The 20,143-nt window shown below is 41.2% G+C and overlaps 1 protein-coding gene across 1 annotated transcript; it reads left to right on the top strand.

Annotated features, from left to right (window-relative positions):
- The first annotated feature begins 9,812 nt into the window (after nucleotides 1-9,812).
- LOC109786957 (UPF0481 protein At3g47200) lies at nucleotides 9,813-12,009 on the top strand. Its single transcript, XM_020345519.4, has 2 exons — nucleotides 9,813-10,744; nucleotides 11,068-12,009. Exons 1-2 carry the CDS (start codon nucleotides 10,109-10,111, stop codon nucleotides 11,779-11,781), a joined length of 1,350 nt encoding a protein of 449 aa, XP_020201108.1. The 5' UTR covers nucleotides 9,813-10,108; the 3' UTR covers nucleotides 11,782-12,009.
- Nucleotides 12,010-20,143: the final 8,134 nt, after the last annotated feature.

Raw genomic sequence — 20,143 nt, forward strand, 5'->3', positions numbered from 1 at the left:
GGGTAAAATCCCCTTTTCCTACTAGTGTGAATCCTGATGTACCATTGTCGTACTTCTCCCCCTGTTGCTTTGAACGGGAAGTTGAGTGGTTTTAGTTGGTACCTTCACTCTTTCTGACATATTTTTCAGGATTGTAGGATTGTATGACACCTTTATAGTCAGTAAATGAATCTGGCAGGTTATTTGCAATGTGTTGCAAATCTTCTGAACGCATGGTTCAGATCTTTGAGTACATGGATTTGAGGCAGAAATGTGTTGAACCTTCCACTAATTTCCTGGCATTCTTAATGGTACTTGAAATCTCCCCCTAATGCCTGGAAATGTTCCTCATTGAATTAGCATACTGGCCTTGAATAACTCCCCATGCGAGGGGCTTGAGGTATTGACGGAAATACAGTTATTCCTCACATAGATCCCAACTATATGTTGAGGGGCCAATGATGTATGCCGAGTGGTGATATCGGTATGCAACCGAATTACCGCAGATAGGAAATACTTGGTAGATATCCACATATCAAAGATAGAGGGGAATAATATTATGCAGTTTTGTCATGAGCGTGTAAAACTGAATGACTCCAACGTAAAGTTGGCAAGTTGCAATTCCAAAGTAAAGATAATGCAATGAGCTTAACTCTTTGGATATGATTCTACCAAACCATTTTGAGTCTAGACCTTAGGACAAATTGCTAAACTTCAATCCGAGGGCCATAGAGAAGGCACTCAAGGAGAATTCTGCAATGCTATCCATTCGATTTGCTTGAAATCGATGTCAGGATAATGAGCCAAGGATTTCGTGAGAATAAAGCACACACTTAAGACCATCATGTAGATATGTCTTTTAGAACCATGGAATACCTGAATAGTCTAGTCAATGGATGGGAAGAGCCACTTACCTCAACTTGATGCATTCAAGGAGTCTGAGTGGTTCAGGGTAGACTTTAAGGTGTGGGAGCCTTAAAATTAGCTTTCCTGTGTCACTTGTAGTGCACATAAAATTCAAATGGTGTTAGAATTTAGCATCATAATAATCATAAACTATTGGAATTGCTGATAGTTTCGGTTTCAACCCAATGTCTCGATGACCAAGGCGACTATGCCAAGTTTTTCATGTACAAGACATTTTGGAAAACTATCTTGGACGCAACATGTGCTATGGGTTTTGTAGTATGTGTAGTACAATCCAGATGATACATAGAGAATGTGCTTGCCATATCCGTTGCATATGGTAAAGAGAAGTTATTTCTCTTTGTTGTCATCATAAGTTTCGCTATGGAAACTATTTTAACGGATACCTCCATAGTTTAGTAGGGTACGAGTTAAACCTGAGAAGCAATAAAGCATCCCGACGTTACTCGAGTACCCACAGGGATAGTAAATATGACTGGAGTTGAGTCAACAAATACCTCATCGCGTCTAGCGATTTTAAAATATCTCCTTTCTCTCAATGAGAGTGGAAACATTGGACTTACCTCAGTATAGAGTTTGTGGTGCATGTGTCCACAAGGCACATGTCATTTTTCATCGGATTGACTCCCGTAGAAATCTATATATAGACATGAAGATTCTCAATATGAAAATCATTGTCAGATATATAGAATACATACAAATGTATTTGTATCAAAGTGTTGATACAATATATTGTGATATACAATATATGATGACAACAATACTTATGCTGTTGTTACGACATCGTAAATGGACATTAGTTATATTAACCACTCAGGAGATTGAAAGACTATTCATAGTCTCCAAACATGTCGGTTGAGGCACATTCAACCATCACATTCTCCGTGCCCATAGGGTCCCGTCACAGCTGGTGATGTCGGATTAAAGGTTGAAGTAAGATTCAAACCTTTGCCCTTGAGGTTCATTGTATCCCAGGAATTGCTGATACAGAATAACCAGATGCATAGATCTGAATCAATATAATGCCTTATGCTGTATAAGACAATTTTTTTTTCTGTTAGCGGTGTGATTCCGACCAGAGGTTAATCATGTGGTCCTGGATTGCACACACTATTCCACGTGACACAAGAGCGATCATGATGTCCATGGCCCATATAGGGCAGTGGGGGCCACTGAGGGCGAAAGCCTCAAATTCTATAGCCATATGTTACCTCTATGGGTAAACCAGGGATAATTAATTTAAAGCCAGTAAATTAAAGACCATCATGGTTGATGTTGTAATGAACTTAGCAAAATCAATCAGTATTTCAAGAAGTTATCTTGAAACCATCAATGTGAATCTCAAATTGTTAAGTATGACACCTTGAAGATAATCTCCAAAAATGGAGTGGGTCTCGCAGCATAGGGAGTATAATCTGATGAAATCAGTAGATACTCACTCACAATGCCTTATGTCATGACTTAGTAAAATGCGTGGGAGAGCACTTTGTAAAGCAACCATAGTGTCGAAACGACAAGATGTGGGCTTTATCAGTAATCATCGATAATCTGCATAGGTAGTAGATCCATGACTTCCTTGTGATCCCAAGCATCAATTTGACGAAATCACTTTGAATTTTGCATCTGTATTTGCAAGGAATTGAAAATCTCAATTGCAAATAGAAGTATTAATCTCGACATGTGTTTCACATGGAAATAAATACATCATAGATATATTCCGGAATACATCATACTCAACGGAGAAATAGTACTACAGAGGTACTGCAAGAGATGAGAAAATCTCAATAGCAAATGAACGTAATTAATCTCAACACGTGGTAAACGTGGAAATATATTACATCAACTTAAGATCTGGAATACATCTCGGTACTCAACAGATATACACTACTATTGTAATGAATAGTAATGATGTTGCAAACTTGACGTTCAAGTGAAAAACATGAATTGTATAGACCTCAAAATAAAATGAGATGATCTTGTATCAAGTTGCAAGATAATTCAGCAAAGTGAATTAATATTTTGCAAGAGAAAATTAATCTCAATCGCAATGAGATTGTTTTGCGAGAGAAAATTAATCTCAATCGCAATGAGATTGTTTTGCGAGAAAAAATTTCTCAATCGCAAATCAACATTATTGTGCGAGAAAAATTTAATCTCAGTCGTAAAACAATGTCGTTGTATCGGTAAAGAACATGCTAGGCATTAACAACCATGTATCTTTGGAAATTTTAAAATTCAACAGAAGATGATTTGAATGCAGATGTGGCCTCAACATGACAAATGCTAATAAATAGCAATAGTTGTTGGAGCACTAATCTGCTAAAAAACTAAAAATACGAGCAATTAAGCAAATAATGCAAATTAGCATGAGCACCTGGCGGCCCAACCGCATGCAAAGAGAACACGTAGGGCAGCCCAGCCAGGTGCCGCCTGATCAACCGAATGGATAAGGAAGAGTAGACAGGGATATCCACAGAAGGAGTAGATTCGATCCCCAATCCACACGACCAAGACCGGAGGGACTCCAGCCGCGCTCTTCCTCGGAGGCACCTACGGCGGGGGGCGCTTGGCGCGACTGCATCAACATCGACGACTGCGGCGTCGGAGGAGCCGCTCATGCCGGAGGGCGACCCTGTAGAGGGCCAGCGCCGCCGATCTGTGCGGATGCGCGTTTCCGTCGCGGGACGCGAAGCCGGTGGTTCCGGTCGCCCAGTCCAGAGCGGGGTCGAGGCCAGACGCTGATGGCAAGATGACGATGAGCGCCACCACCAGTTCAGCGAAGATGGTAATGAAGTGAGGCATCGTACCTTGATTCACGTTCTATAAAGAGAAATTTGGATCGACGGATGCCAATGCCCTTGTTCCTCATTATCTCGTACACTTCCTGCAAGGAATCACTCTTGAAGAGTTAATTTAGAGATCGAGAGATTCATGTCGTTGCCATGCATGCTGCAAGGCTGCCGCTTGGAAGCGTTTCCGCCGGGCTGAGGCCTTCCAATTAACGAGCGCTGCCGTAGACGGAGAGCGCTGCCGTAGACGGAGAACGGCACACAGATGGATTCGCTCCGTCGGGAGCGTGCTAATAACGTGTTTCGAGTAGAGAACGAGAGACCATCGACAAGGATGCAAAGTGAACAGTTGTTTTTATTGATGATTGGATTACACATATATATATAGCCCTCGAAGGGGTGCGTCCAAAGGGACACGAGACAACCGCCTCAATTAAAAAATACAGGGATTAATAGGATTAATTAAATCCTAACAAAGACCCCGCCAGTTGCAGTCATGCACGCGGCCGGGGAAGCGAAGCGTACAGCCGGCCGGGGGCAGCAGATGAAACTAACCCATGGTGCACTGCCGTGTGATGTGCCCCGCCCCGCGGTTCAGATCGGTGAAGAGTTTCGGGGCTGTGGGAGTCTCCAGTGCCGCGGATCACCTTTGGAGCGATGTGCGCTGCTGACGCGTTCACGACCAGGGAGCGGGACGCCATGGCTGTACCCCGAGCTGGCGGGAGGGGCTTTGTCTCGCTCGCAGCGAGCGCGAGCGTCCGTACCCTTCCCCGAAGCGACGAGATACTGGGCCGGCATTTGCTAGTTAGTTAGTTTGTTTTTCCTTTAATTTTTAAATTTATACTTATATTTCTAAATATTCTAAATATACATAATACAAACATTTGTTCACACAGATTTTATAAAAATGTTAGGAGCATTCAAAGACAGATTAGTAACATTTAAATATGTTGATGCATTTGTAATTTTTTTTTTGCGAAGAGATCCATTTGTAAAATTGTTCATGACATTTAAAAAAATCACGTGTTTCAAAAATATTTTCATCACATTTATGAAAAAAATGTTTATACAATGTTAAAAACTTCATGTAGTTTAAAAAAAATTCGTACTACTAATTTTTTTGTGACATGTGAAAAATGTTCACGTGTTCCAAGAATATGTTGATGGCATTTACCTATTTATTTATTTTGAGGGTAAAAAAATGTTTGTGAAATTTATAAAAAAGTCATGTAGCTTAGAACAAATGTTTCATAACATGCAAACACAAATTCAATGCGTATTTGAAAATATTTAAAATTTATTTTCTTTTTAAATAAATTTATTTCAAAAATTGTTCCTCATAAATTTAAGAAATGTTCAACGTGTATCAAAAAATATTTCGCGTGTATAAGAAAAATGTACACCACCTATTTAAAAAAGAAAAAAAGAAAACCGATAAGAAAAACACAAAAAAGACGCACTTAAGCTTCGAAAAACGGGCTGAGGGGTCCATAGAAGTTTCTCAAAATAGCTCTTGTCAGTTGCAGTACTGGGCCGACCCACTAATCTCACAACATCGAAGGATCGCGAGGCATAGCCATGGCACGAGCTGATGGTGGCGGAATGATTTTGAACCAGCTAGCACTTAGTGTGTTGGGCTCACGAGGCTTAGTATGCATAAAATTGCTTAACGATGTCTGATGAGTGGATTTTATGCATACTTTTTAGAATATATATTAGTGCCAAAACCCCTCATATCATATCCATCTAGCACGTATTCATGTTATCATTGCATAGTTTTTTTTTATCTTTACTTGTTTTACCAAGTTGGTTGCAAATCTTTTAGTTTTTATTTGTTTTTGTTAGTTTTATTTGTTTTGTGGTCTTTGTAGGTGTATTGGCATGTTCATGGACTTGGCACATAAAAAAACAAGTTGGGGGACAAACCAGAGAAGTTCCAGGCACAAGCTTGCGCATTTCAGAAGGTAAAACATAACATTTTTCCAAAGTGCTCCAAATCTGGATATAATACCATAGGTGCATCGAGATTGTTTGTACGATTTTAACGAGCCCAAGAACGTCGAATTCCGAATCCATATGAGGAAATGGTGACTGTTTACTGGAGGAGCCCTGCGCCTAATAAGGTACAGCAAACTACCACTGGTCATACCAGGCCCACACAAGCACGAAAATTACCTTTCCAGACCAGATTCTTCGTGGATTTCGTCCCCGTTTGTTCCTATGACTTTCTTGGCCTTTAAGGGATCTTTTGGGAGCAGATTAGGCTCATCTAGGGCCCTTGAATTAAGGTGGCAGATATACATCAACTGACGAGACCCAACAAGGTCTCCTATATAAAGACCTCCAACCCTAGCCGTCGGAGATGATCATCTACAGTCCACCACAAGCCAATGCAGCTGTCGGAAGGCTCTCCCCTCTCATCTAGAGGGATGCCTCTCTCTCCATCGCCACCACCATGAGGCCACGCAAGAGGAGAAGAAGGACGCGCTGCCACCATCACCAGGCGCCGGCCATAGGCCGTGTGCGCCAATAGTCATCTCCATCTTCTTCCTCGCACTTGTAATTTGCAAGATTGAACATGTTGATGACGTCAATGAAGCATTCCTCCTTGTGTCTATATTCATCTATGTTTGAGTGATTGATTCAGTTCTAGGTTGAGGTATGATGTAGTACGCAATATTAGTCTGTGTGGCATCATCTAGTATTTACTCTCTTCGTGTTGCACGTAATGCTATGTTGGGATACATCCTTTCAGGCTGGCCATAGTGGGGGTAACATAACCGGTATCATGCACTTGGGACTCGTAAACATGCTTATGTGGCAGACAATTAAAGAAGAGAGAGAGGGTTATAGTAATATAGGTAGATACTGTATCATAATAAATGTTATGCTACTATGTGTCATGCATGGCAATAAATGATACCACCTATGATACTAGTCTATGATACTATGCATCACAGATGTAGTATCATACACTAGTATTGTATGCATGATACTAGTATAGGATACTCCCCACTACGACCAGCCTCATATGATCTTGTGAGGACTTGTACATACATGGACTAGATAGATGGGTTTATGTGATCCTTTGGTCCGTTGTGTATTATTGACACCTTCGTGTGATATTTGTTGTGAGGTTATGTCTAGTACACCGAAGCGTGGCAGCCCGCGGATGAAAACCATATGAGATTGTTTAATTGTCTAAAGAATATCATTTGTAATATTATATAGTACTCCATCCTTCCAAAAATATAAGGCGAGCTTGCCTTTGCACGGTATTTGATGCATGACTTTGATAATTAATATATACCGAAACACATGAATTGAATATGTATCAACAGTATCATCGTATTTGTCTCGCAAAATAATTCTATTTCGTATGTCTTTATAATAATTATGTAGGCATACAGTAAGTGAAAAATCACAGTCAAAATTGTGCGATGAAAACCAAAAAAAGTCAATGTGCATCCTATATTTTGGGAAGGAGGGAGTATGTTGCTGTCACTTAGTCGCCCCTCTAGTACTAGCGAGGCCGAAAGCCTAGACACCGCCTTTCGCTCTATTCAATCATACGGTTACAAACCCATTTGTATCATGTGTTATAGTTTAGTTTATTTGACATCCTAGTTCGTAGTATCCTTAAAACCCAATTTATTATTGTTTTCTTGGCAACCATAAAATAGACTATTTCCAGACTTCTAAATCAGTTTTTATTTTATTTTTAATTAAACCAAAATAAATAATAGCCTAGGACCCGCTGGTCAGTGACACGCGTAATGGCCGCCGGCGAGGAGCGGCACGAGATGGCATGAAAAAGGATGGCGATGCCGGCGCGGGCGTGGCGCAGGGCGGCGACAGGTGGTGGTGCGGGCGGTGATACGTCGGTAACAGTGTGATGACGTTCCGGCATGGCGGTGCGCCAGTGTTCCGGCGTGATAGCGGCGACGTTTCAGTGAGGTTCCGGTGGGCTGCATGTTGAAATTTCAGACAGTTTCTTACCTGCCATAATCATATAATCTTCCCGTAAATCTGAGGGGAGAAAGATCCTAGTTTACATGACCCTCTAAAGTTATGGATGGTTTATGGAACCGTTGGAGAGATTTTTTTGCCCCAACTTCCCATAAAAGGCAGTGTTTTTACGGAGAGGAGAGCTGTTGGAGTTGCTCTTAATCCAAGTTGTAAGATTAATCTAATTAATTGTAAGATTGGAAAATTCGTTTGTTTTGGCAATTTGTTGCAAATCCAATGTGCAAAGGGGATAAAAGCAAATAAAAGAGCATTTTCATATCAACAGGACACCAATGGCCGTTCTAGAGAGGGGCCGAGCGCCAGTACCACCACGCCCGGTCATACCATATTTGGGCTGCTTCCCGAAATCAAGGGTAGAAACTTTCGTGAAGGGACCCCCGGCCATTCTCTGGTGCATGACGCCCGTAGGGTTGATATATTTAAGGGGGAGAGAACACACCGGAAAGGAGGTACGTCGAGACACACTGGATGGCAATGGGTACCCATTACCCATGTTCCCGGTGGGTAAAAATTCTATAGGGTAAGGGTATGACACAGAAAGTTACCCGTGGGTATATAAATAGAGAATTCCCAAACCCATAGGGTAGAGCGGGTATAGGTATGGGATCGTATAACTCATACCTGTATACCCATGTACCCGTATAAAATCTTACAAGTATGACGAAGTTACCCCGACACTTCGTCATGAGTTTGTGAACTTCAAATATATGACTATGTGCAGATGCTTATTAATGTGGTGTTATTTTGATATGTTATTGTGTATAAGAAAATGACGTTGTTTATTAGAATGTGTTGTTATTTATGAGTGCGCTTGTTTATAAGTATATGCTCCTTTTATGATCTGTTGTTGTGTGTAAATTATGATTGTATGTTGTTGTTTATGGCGCTGCTCAATTTAATGCTTTGCAAACATGGGTATTTTATCCGCGGGTACCCGTTTACCTTGGTGAGTGATGGGTATAAAAAAAATTGTACCGTTGATTTGTATGGGTAACATCAAAGGAACGGATAAGGATATGAGGTGGCTCCACGTACCCAATCTCAACAAGTGCCACACACACGAGGTCGAGATGCATTCGTCATCAACTCCTTCCACAACGGCCACCACTATAGCCGCTCCACCGATTAGATCTGTTGAAAGTGCACGTGCATGTCCCATGCACGAGCGTGTCCTTTTGTGATTATGTGTATCAATTCTAATCTTGTCGGCCACGTCCTAATCTTCCTTTCTTGTAGCACAATTATAGGACTAGATATGGACGAGGTGGCCGCATCTTGTAACGCTATATATTGGCACTAGCTAGTTGGCGTGCAATCAGTTCAAGTATTGCAAAACATCCAACCACAAGATCGAAACATTATTTACTCATGAACATAGTGGCACACAGTGCGAAAATTGCTTTTGGAGAACGAGCTCCATGGAGGCCTTCATTTCCAAAATTCAAACTTTATCAAAATTCATATTTTTATGTTTCAAAAAGTTTTGAAAAAATACAGATATACATGGAGGCATAATTTACATGCATGTAATTTTTAATATGAAATGCGTTGAAATGAGGCATATGCACACAAAAAAGAAAACCTGAGGCTTTTCAGCACATGATACTATTCATCCTCGAAATTCATGAATTTACTTTTTTTTGTAGGGTCGTATTTCAAGGTATTTCATCCTGAATTTTTAGACGCATATGCATTTCATCCTTGCATATTTTTTTCAGATTTTTTTGAAACCGCAAAATTTTGAATTTTGAATTTTTTAAAAATTCCGGGCTCCATGGAGCCCGGTCACCAAAACGCTCCACTCCACACAGTGCACCATGACATTCTTTTTACGGATCCATGACATAGTTTCACCTGCTACCGTGCGGCTCCGCTAGAAACGACTCAGCGCTCCCACTAAAAAAACAAATGGTATTTTTCTCTAAATATGCGCCATGACCTAGCTAGTTTCACCTGCTGCACTGCTGGTAAGCCCCCCGGCGTGCGACGGAGGCAACGGATGCGTAAAGCGCTACAGAATTGCACCAAAAGACACACGCTTCCGCGCATGACCGCGCCGTCCGGTCTTATCCTTATCTTTGCCTTCCATGTACGAAAGGTTTCCACAGACCAGTGGTCTACTCTACTGTATGCAAAGAGACGAATATATATCTAGCTAGCTTCCTTTGGGTAGCTTTAATACTAGACACCATTATCACATATTCCGGCTGTTCCATGAAGTGTCCTTTCAAATCTTTGGTCATCGTCACGCCGCCGCCGATCGGCTACGTACGTATACGAAAGCCTCCCTCCCCGGCTTCCTCAGCCCTCTATATAGCTAGAGCTTAACCTTCAAGCTGATTAACAAGGTGAGGTAAAGAAGTCTCTAATACGTACACAGTGTAATGGAGAAGCAGTACGACAAGGGAAAGCTGATAGATGGGGCTCCGTCGATCGGCTCCAGCAGCTGGGTGGTGGAGATGGAGGCGACGATCCGCGACATCGACCCGGAGGTGGAGATGGCGCGGTGGAAGCGGCACTCCATCTACCAGGTGCCGGAGCGGATCAAGAACCTGCACAACAGCAAGGCGTATCGGCCGGAGCTGGTGTCGCTGGGGCCCTTCCACCACGGCGAGCCCGACCTGCTCCCCATGGAGGAGCACAAGCGCCGGGCCGTGGTGCACCTGGTCAAGCGCTCCGGGAGGCCGCTGCGGGACTTCGTGGCCGCCGTGGCGGAGGCCACGCAGCAGCTGCAGGAGGCGTACAAGGACCTCGCCGGCCGGTGGCGCGGGGCAGAGAACCGGCAGCGGTTCGTGGAGCTCATGGTCACCGACGGCTGCTTTCTGGTGGAGGCCATGAGGATGGACGCGCTGGGCGGTAAGGTGGACGATGACTATGCGCCCAACGACCCCGTCTTTAGCCAGTATGGCTATCTTTACATGTGGCGGTATATCCAGTCCGACATGGTCATCATGGAGAACCAGCTGCCTCTGCTTCTTCTCCACAGGCTACTAGTCGTTTTGGATCATGACAAATATCAGGTATATATACTACTCAGTTACCTGCTCATCCACTAGTATTATCTTTTCTTCACTTTTTCAGATTTTTAAATTAATTTCAAAATTAGGTGGTGCAAACTGCAATATACTACTAAAATTAAAATGGTGCATATGTACTTCTCTATGTGTACATATATACATATTCAACTAATTGAGCTGCTAAAATTAAATAAAATGCAACTACGACAGTTATGTGGTCATACCTGTAAGGAAGATCAACAATGAAGAATGATTTTTTCAAAGTATTTATAATGTAGAATGTCCGTTAGCCCTAACTATCTATACATGTTAACTGGTTGCTACAGGACGCTCGAGAGATCAGTAAGTTGGTGCTTGATTCCCTGTGTCCATGGCGTCGACACATGGTTGAAACTAATAACCCCTTGGGGCTCCACCCCCTTGACATCTTACACCAAAGCCTCACCCATGACGATCACCAAGACCGCAAAGGTTCGAAGGCGTATGTCATGCCCTCCGCAATTGAGATCTACGAAGCAGGAATTAATTTCAAGGTGAGCGAGACTGACAGTCTCCTTGACGTGCACTTTGAACAAGGCGTGCTAAGCATGCCGGCGGTTAGGGTCGACGAATGCACCGAGAAGAGGTTTCTCAATCTGATGGCATTCGAACGTCTCCACCCCGCTGCTGGCAATGCCGTGACGGCCTACGTGATCTTCATGGACAACATGATTAGCTCAGCCAAGGATGTAGCCCTGCTCAGATGTAAGAATATTATCGAGAGTGGGTTGGGCAGCGATGAAGAGGTAGCTAAACTCCTCAACAACACGCTAAACAAGGGAGGAGTGATGAGCCCATCTAGCAGGCTCCATGATGTGCAGCGGCAGGTGAATGCCCACTGCATGAAGAGCTGGAATAGGTGGCGGGCTAACTTCATACAAACCTACTTGAGAAATCCTTGGGTGTTCATTTCCCTCATCGCCACTGTTATTCTATTAGTTGCCACACTCTTGCAGACCGTATATACGGTTGCACCTTTCTATAAGTACATGTCAACCTAGTAGCAATTTGGTACTCCGTCGGTTCCAAAACAGTCATCATATTAGGTTTTGTTAGGAAAAACATTTGACCGGCAATTACTCTATTAATATGTACTTCATGTGACATAAAATTGATGTCATTAGATTTGTTTAAAAAGTGCCTTTTGTTGTTTATGATTTTGTATCACAAAAGTTGTTTAATTGTTGGTGAAATTCTTTCCTAACAAAACTTAACACAACTGGTATTTTGAAACGAAGGGAAATGATCCATGGGTGTCCTACTATGAGCACCTAAATATACTTTTTATGATCTATGTGTTTACATCATATGTAAGTTGCCTTCAATGTGGAAACCTATCCACAACTAATTTGGCAACAAATTCAAAAGCCTTGAGTAAAATGCTCTTTTTAACTCTTATGGGAGGAAATTTAAGAGTTCTGCAACGACTACAAGGCTTATCCATCTAATACTCCCATGGTTTCATAGGGAAAGATCCACTTGTATCATGAGAAGATGACAAAAAAATATTGTGACCCGAGTTTCCGTATCAGTGCCATTAGAACTACCAAAGGAAATTGGATGGGAGCCAAGAATATCATTCGATATTTCCTAGGCACCAAATATATTCTCATGATGTTTCAAATTTTAGGGACATTATCTGAACTCCAATATCAACGGATACACCAATGCTAGATACTTATCAGATCCCTACAAACAATAAAACATAATCAGACTTTTTATTTTCTTTTTGACTGGCGAGATCTCTAACCCCTCCACCACAACATAGGGCTGCTTTTGGTTGCCTCTACCTCGGTTGTTGTGTGACATTACATCAACCCAGATAACATAAACTTGACAATTCATTCCATATAAAAATTCTAATAACAATTCGTTGCACTCCCTCACTAGACTCAGAGTAGGATGGACCATACATATTTGTGGAATCAACAACAAATTAACGTAATGTTAACATGCCACATGCCTAGAGACGAGCCCCTCTAATTTTCTAGCCAACAAAGCAATGCTCTGTTCTTCATCTTTCCTGTCCACACAAAGCTGACCAGAAGGAACCATACATCATGTCGCTACTCCCAAAGAAGGACGGGGCACTCAACATAAAGGATTTCCGGCCGGTCAACCTCGTACACGGCGCGATTAAAATCTTTGACAAAGCCCTTGCATCGCGTCTGGTGGATGACCTCCCGACACTAGTGGGACAACAACAAAGCGCCTTTGTTCGAGGACGGTCACTTCATGACAACTTCATACTCGTCCAAGGAACTGCGCGGAGACTACATGCACTCAAAAACCCATCGATGATGCTCAAGCCGGACAAATCAAAAGCATTCGACTCGATACCGTGGTCCTTTGTCCTCGAGGTACCGGGAAGGATGGAATTTGGAGAGAGATGGATATCGTGGATATGCGGGTTGTTGGCCACCTCCTCCACCAGAATCATGACAAATGGCATCCCCGGAAGACCAATTCTGAGCTGCCAAGAGTTGCGGCAAGGAGCTCCCCTTTCACCCATGATCTTCATCCTATGCATGGAGCCTCTACATGGCCTCTTCAAGTATGCAGCATGCAAAAACCTACTCGCGCCACTCGCCAGAAGCGGAATGCAATCTAGAGTGTCCATGTTCGCGGATGACGTCATGGTCTTCTTCAAGCCGACGCAGATAGAAACACGCACGTGCGGGGTAGTTCTTCAGCTATTTGGGCAGGCGTCTGGGCTAACAGTGAACATGAGAAAAAGTGCAGCCATCCCAATCCGGTGCTCCCAGGAAGAGATGGACATGGTATTGATACGTCTCCAACGTATCTATAATTTTTGATTGCTCCATGCTATTATATATTCTGTTTTGGATGTTTAATGGGCTTTATTATACACTTTTATATTATTTTTGGGACTGACCTACTAACCCAAGGCCCAGTGCAAATTGCTGTTTTTTTGCCTATTTCAGTGTTTCGCAGAAAAGGAATATCAAATGGAGTCCAAACGGAATGAAACCTTCGGGAGCGTGATTTTTGGAACAAACGTGATCCAGAGGACTTGGAGTGGACGTCAAGAAACCAACGAGGAGGCCACGAGGCAGGGAGGCGCGCCTGCCCCCAGGGCGCGCCCCCACCCTCGTGGGCCCCTCGTGGCTCCACCGACCTACTTCTTCCTCCTATATATACCTACGTACCCCGAAACCATCGAGGAGCACCACGAAAACCTATTTCCACCGCCGCAACCTTCTGTACCCGTGAGATCCCATCTTGGGGCCTTTTCCGGCGCTCTGCCGGAGGGGGCATCGATCACGGAGGGCTTCTACATCAACACCATAGCCTCTCCGATGATGTGTGAGTAGTTTACCACAGACCTTCGGGTCCATAGTTATTAGCTAGATGGCTTCTTCTCTCTCTTTGGATCTCAATACAAAGTTCTCCTCGATCTTCTTGGAGATCTATTTGATGTAACTCTTTTTGCGGTGTGTTTGTCGAGATCCGATGAATTGTGGGTTTATGATCAAGATTATCTATGAACAATATTTGAATCTTCTCTGAATTCTTTTATGTATGATTGGTTATCTTTGCAAGTCTCTTCGAATTATCAGTTTGGTTTGGCCTACTAGATTGATCTTTCTTGCAATGGGAGAAGTGCTTAGCTTTGGGTTCAATCATGCGATGCTCGATCCTAGTGACAGTAGGGGAAACGACACGTATTGTATTGTTGCCATTGAGGATAAAAAGATGGGGTTTATATCATATTGCTTGAGTTTATCCCTCTACATCATGTCATCTTACCTAATGCGTTACTCTGTTCTTATGAACTTAATACTCTAGATGCATGCTGAATAGCAGTCGATGTGTGGAGTAATAGTAGTAGATGCAGAATCGTTTCGGTCTACTTGTCGCGGACGTGATGCCTATATACATGATCATGCCTAGATATTCTCATAACTATACACTTTTCTATCAATTGCTCGACAGTAATTTGTTCACCCACCGTAGATCATGCTATCTTGAGAGAAGCCACTAGTGAAACCTATGGCCCCCGGGTCTATTTTCCATCATATTAATCTCCCGTCAACGAGCCATTTCTGTCGCCGTTTATTTTGCAATCTTTACTTTTAATCTTTATCATAAAAATACCAAAAATATTATCTTATCATCTCTATCAGATCTCACTTTTGCAAGTGGCCGTGAAGGGATTGACAACCCCTTTATCGCGTTGGTTGCAAGGTTCTTATTTGTTTATGTAGGTACGAGGGACTTGCGTGTGGCCTCCTACTGGATTGATACCTTGGTTCTAAAAAACTGAGGGAAATACTTACGCTACTTTGCTGCATCACCCTTTCCTCTTCAAGGAAAAAACCAACGCATGCTCAAGAGGTAGCAAGAAGGATTTCTGGCGCCATTGCAGGGGAGGCTTACACCAAGTCAAGTAAAGATTTGACTCCCGCCTACGTGCGATTTCTGGCGCCGTTGCCGGGGAGTCTACGCACAAGTCAAGACATACCAAGTACCCATCACAAACTCTTATCCCTCGTATTACATTATTTGTCATTTGCCTCTCGTTTTCCTCTCCCCCACTTCACCATTGCCGTTTTATTCACCCTCTTTTTCCGTTCGCCTCTTTTTCGCTTGCTTCTTGTTTGCTTGTGTGTTGGATTGCTTGCTTGTCACGATGGCTCAAGACAATACTAAATTGTGTGACTTTGCCAATACCAACAACAATGATTTTCTTAGCACTCCGATTGCTCCTCTTACCGATGCTGAATCTTGTGAAATTAATGCTGCTTTGCTGAATCTTGTCATGAAAGATCAATTCGCCGGCCTTCCTAGTGAAGATGCCGGCACCCATCTAAATAGCTTTGTTGATTTGTGTGATATGCAAAAGAAGAAAGATTTAGAAAATGATATTGTTAAATTGAAGTTATTTCCTTTTTCGCTTAGAGATCGTGCTAAAACTTGGTTTTCGTCTTTGCCTAAAAATAGTATTGATTCTTGGAATAAGTGCAAAGATGCTTTTATCTCTAAGTATTTTCCTCCCGCTAAGATCATCTCTCTTAGAAACGATATTATGAATTTTAAGCAACTTGATCATGAACATGTTGCACAAGCTTGGGAGAGGATGAAATTAATGATACATAATTGCCCTACACATGGTTTGAATTTATGGATGATTATACAAAAATTTTATGCCGGATTGAATTTTGCTTCTAGAAATCTTTTAGATTCGGCCGCGGGAGGCACTTTTATGAAAATCACTTTAGGAGAAGCTACTAAACTCCTAGATAATATTATGGTTAATTATTCTCAATGGCACACTAAAAGATCTACTAGTAAAAAGGTGCATGCAATTGAAGAGATTAATGTTTTGAGTGGAAAGATGGATGAACTTATGAAATTGTTTGCCAATAAGAGTGTTTCTTTTGATCCCAATGATATGCCTTTGTCTACCTTGATTGAGAATAATAATGAATCTATGGATGTGAATTTTGTTGGTAGGAACAATTTTGGTAACAACGCTTATAGAGGAAATTTTAATCCTAGGCCGTATCCTAGTAATTCCTCTAATAATTATGGTAATTCCTACAACAACTCTTATGGAAATTTTAATAATATGCCCTCTGATTTTGAGATTAGTGTTAAAGAATTTATGATTTCTCAAAAGAATTTTAATGCTTTGCTTGAGGAAAAATTCCCTAAGATTGACGAGTTGGCTAGGAACGTGGATAGAATTTCTCTTGATGTTGATTCTTTGAAACTTAGATCTATTCCACCTAAGCATGATATCAATGAGTCTTTCAAGGCTATGAGAATTTCCATTGATGAGTGCAAAGAAAGAACCGTTAGGATGCGTGCTAAGAAAGATTGTTTCGTGAAAGCGTGTTCTTCTAGTTTTCATGATAATAAGGATGAAGATCTAAAAGTAATTGATGTGTCCCCTATTAAATCTTTTTTTGCAATATGAATCTTGATAATGATGGGACTGGAGATGAGTCAACTTTAGTTAAAAGGCGTCCCAATGATTCGGAGTTTTTAGATCTTGATGCAAAATTTGGTAAAAGTGGGATGGAAGAGGTCAAAAATTTACATAGCAATGAACCCACTATTTTGGATTTCAAGGAATTTAATTATGATAATTGTTCTTTAATAGATTGTATTTCCTTGTTGCAATCCGTGCTAAATTCTCCGCATGCTTATAGTCAAAATAAGGCTTTTACTAAACATATCGTTGATGCTTTAATGCAATCTTATGAAGAAAAGCTTGAATTGGAAGTTTCTATCCCTAGAAAACTTTATGATGAGTGGGAACCTACTATTGAAATTAAAATTAAAGATCATGAATGCTATGCTTTGTGTGATTTGGGTGCTAGTGTTTCCACTATTCCAAAAACTTTGTGTGATTTGTTGGGTTTCCGTGAATTTGATGATTGTTCTTTAAACTTGCACCTTGCGGATTCCACCATTAAGAAACCTATGGGAAGAATTAATGATGTTCTTATTGTTGCAAATAGGAATTATCAGCCCGTAGATTTCATTATTCTTGATATAGAGTGCAATCCTTCATGTCCTATTATTCTTGGTAGACCTTTCCTTAGAACGATTGGTGCAATTATCGATATGAAGGAAGGGAATATTAGATTCCTATTTCCGTTAAGGAAAGGCATGGAACACTTTTCTAGAAAGAAAATTAAATTACCTTATGAATCTATCATGAGAGCCACTTATGGATTGCATGCCAAAGATGGCAATACCTAGATCTATCCTTGCCTTTATGCCTAGCTAGGGGCGTTAAACGATAGCGCTTGTTGGGAGGCAACCCAATTTTATTTTTGTTTCTTGATTTTTGGTTTTGTTTAGGAATAAATAATCCATCTAGCTTCTGGTTAGATGTGTTTTTGTGTTTTATTTAATGTTTGTGCCAAGTAGAACCTTTGGGAAGACTTGGGTGAAGTCTTTTTGATCTTGCTGTAAAAAACAGAAACTTTAGCGCTCACGAGATTAGCTACAACTTTTTACTAGAGAGTGATATTTAGTTGATTATTTTTGAAGATAATTATTAGATAAATTCCTCACGTCCATCAATTTATTTTAGAATTTTTGGAGTTCCAGAAGTTTGCGTTAGGTACATATTACTACAGACTGTTCTGTTTTTGACAGATTCTGTTTTTCGTGTTGTTTGCTTATTTTGATGAATCTATGGCTAGTATCGGAGGTTATGAACCATAGAGAAGTTGGAATACAGTAGGTTTAACACCAATATAAATAAAGAATGAGTTCCCTACAGTACCTTGAAGTGGCGTTTTGTTTTCTTTCGCTAACGGAGCTCACGAGATTTTCTGTTAAGTTTTGTGTTGTGAAGTTTTCAAGTTTTGGGTAAAGATTTGATGGATTATGGAACAAGGAGTGGCAAGAGCCTAATCTTGGGGATGCCCAAGGCACCCCAAGGTAAAATCTAAGGACAACCCAAAAGCCTAAGCTTGGGGATGCCCCGGAAGGCATCCCCTCTTTTGTCTTCGTCCATCGATAACTTTACTTGGAGCTATATTTTTATTCACCACATGATATGTGTTTTGCTTGGAGCGTCTTGTATGATTTGAGTCTTTGCTTTTTAGTTCACCACAATCATCCTTTCTGTACACACCTTTTGAGAGAGACACACATTAATCGGAATTTATTAGAATACTCTATGTGCTTCACTTATATCTTTTGAGCTAAACAATTTTGCTCTAGTGCTTCACTTATATCTTTTAGAGCACGGTGGTGGTTATATTTTATAGAAATTATATCGATCTCTCATGCTTCACTTTATTATTTTGAGAGTCCTTTAGAACAGCATGGTAATTTTCTTTGGTTATAAAATTAGTCCTAATATGATAGGCATCCAAGATAAAAACTTTAAAGTGCATTGAATACTAAGGGAAGTTCGATACTTGATAGTTGTTTTGAGATATAAAGGTGATAATATTAAAGTTGTGCTAGTTGAGTAGTTGTGAATTTGAGAAATACTTGTGTTGAAGTTTGCAAGTCCCATAGCATGCACGTATGGTAAACGTTGTGTAACAAATTTGAAACATGAGGTGTTCTTTGATTGTCATCCTTCTAAGTGGCGGTCGGGGACGAGCGATGGTCTTTTCCTACCAATCATCCCCCTAGGAGCATGCGCGTAGTGCTTGGTTTTTGATGACTTGTAGATTTTTGCAATAAGTATGTGAGTTCTTTATGACTAATGTTGAGTCCATGGACTATACGCACTCTCAACCTTCCATCATTGCTAGCCTCTTCGGTACCGTGCATTGCCCTTTCTCACCTTGAGAGTTGGTGCAAACTTCACCGGTGCATCCAAACCCCGTGATACGATACACTCTATCACACATAAACCTCCTTATATCTTCCTCAAAACAGCCACCATACCTACCTATTATGGCATTTTCATAGCCATTCCGAGATATATTGCCATGCAACTTTCCACTGTTCCGTTTATTATGACACGCTTCATCATTGTCATATTGCCTTGCATGATCATGTAGTTGACATCATATTTGTGGCAAAGCCACCATGCATATTATTTCATACATGTCACTCTTGATTCATTGCCCTTCCTGGTACACCGCCGGAGGCATTCATATAGAGTCATACTTTGTTCTAGTATCGAGTTGTAATCATCGAGTTGTAAATAAATAGAAGTGTGATGATCATCATTAATAGAGCATTGTCCCAAAAAAAAAAGAGAAAGGCCAAAAAAAGGCCCAAAATAAAAAAAGAAAAAAAGAGAAGAGAAATAAAAAGGGACAATGCTACTATCCTTTTTCCACACTTGTGCTTCAAAGTAGCACCAAGATTTTTATGATAGAGTCTCTTGTTTTGTCACTTTCATATACTAGTGGGAATTTTTCATTATAGAACTTGGCTTGTATATTCCAACGATGGGCTTCCTCAAAATGCCTAGGTCTTCATGAGCAAGCAAGTTGGATGCACACCCACTTAGTGTCTTTTGTTGAGCTTTCATACATTTATAGCTCTAGTGCATCCGTTGCATGGCAATCCCTACTCCTTGCATTGACATCAATTGATGGGCATCTCCCTAGCCCGTTGATTAGCCACGTCAATGTGAGACCTTTTTTTTGTCTTCTCCACACAACCCCCATCATTATATTCTATTCCACCCATAGTGCTATATCCATGGCTCACGCTCATGTATTGCGTGAAAGTTGTAAAAAGTTTGAGATTACTAAAGTATGAAACAATTGCTTGGCTTGTCATCGGGGTTGTGCAAGATGAGAGCATTTTGTGTGACAAAAATGGAGCATGGCCAAACTATATGATTTTGTAGGGATGAGCTTTCTTTGGTATGTTGTTTTGAGAAGACATGATTGCTTGGTTAGT

The sequence above is a fragment of the Aegilops tauschii genome, chromosome 2, assembly GCF_002575655.3.
Source record: "Aegilops tauschii subsp. strangulata cultivar AL8/78 chromosome 2, Aet v6.0, whole genome shotgun sequence".
NCBI lineage: Eukaryota > Viridiplantae > Streptophyta > Magnoliopsida > Poales > Poaceae > Aegilops > Aegilops tauschii.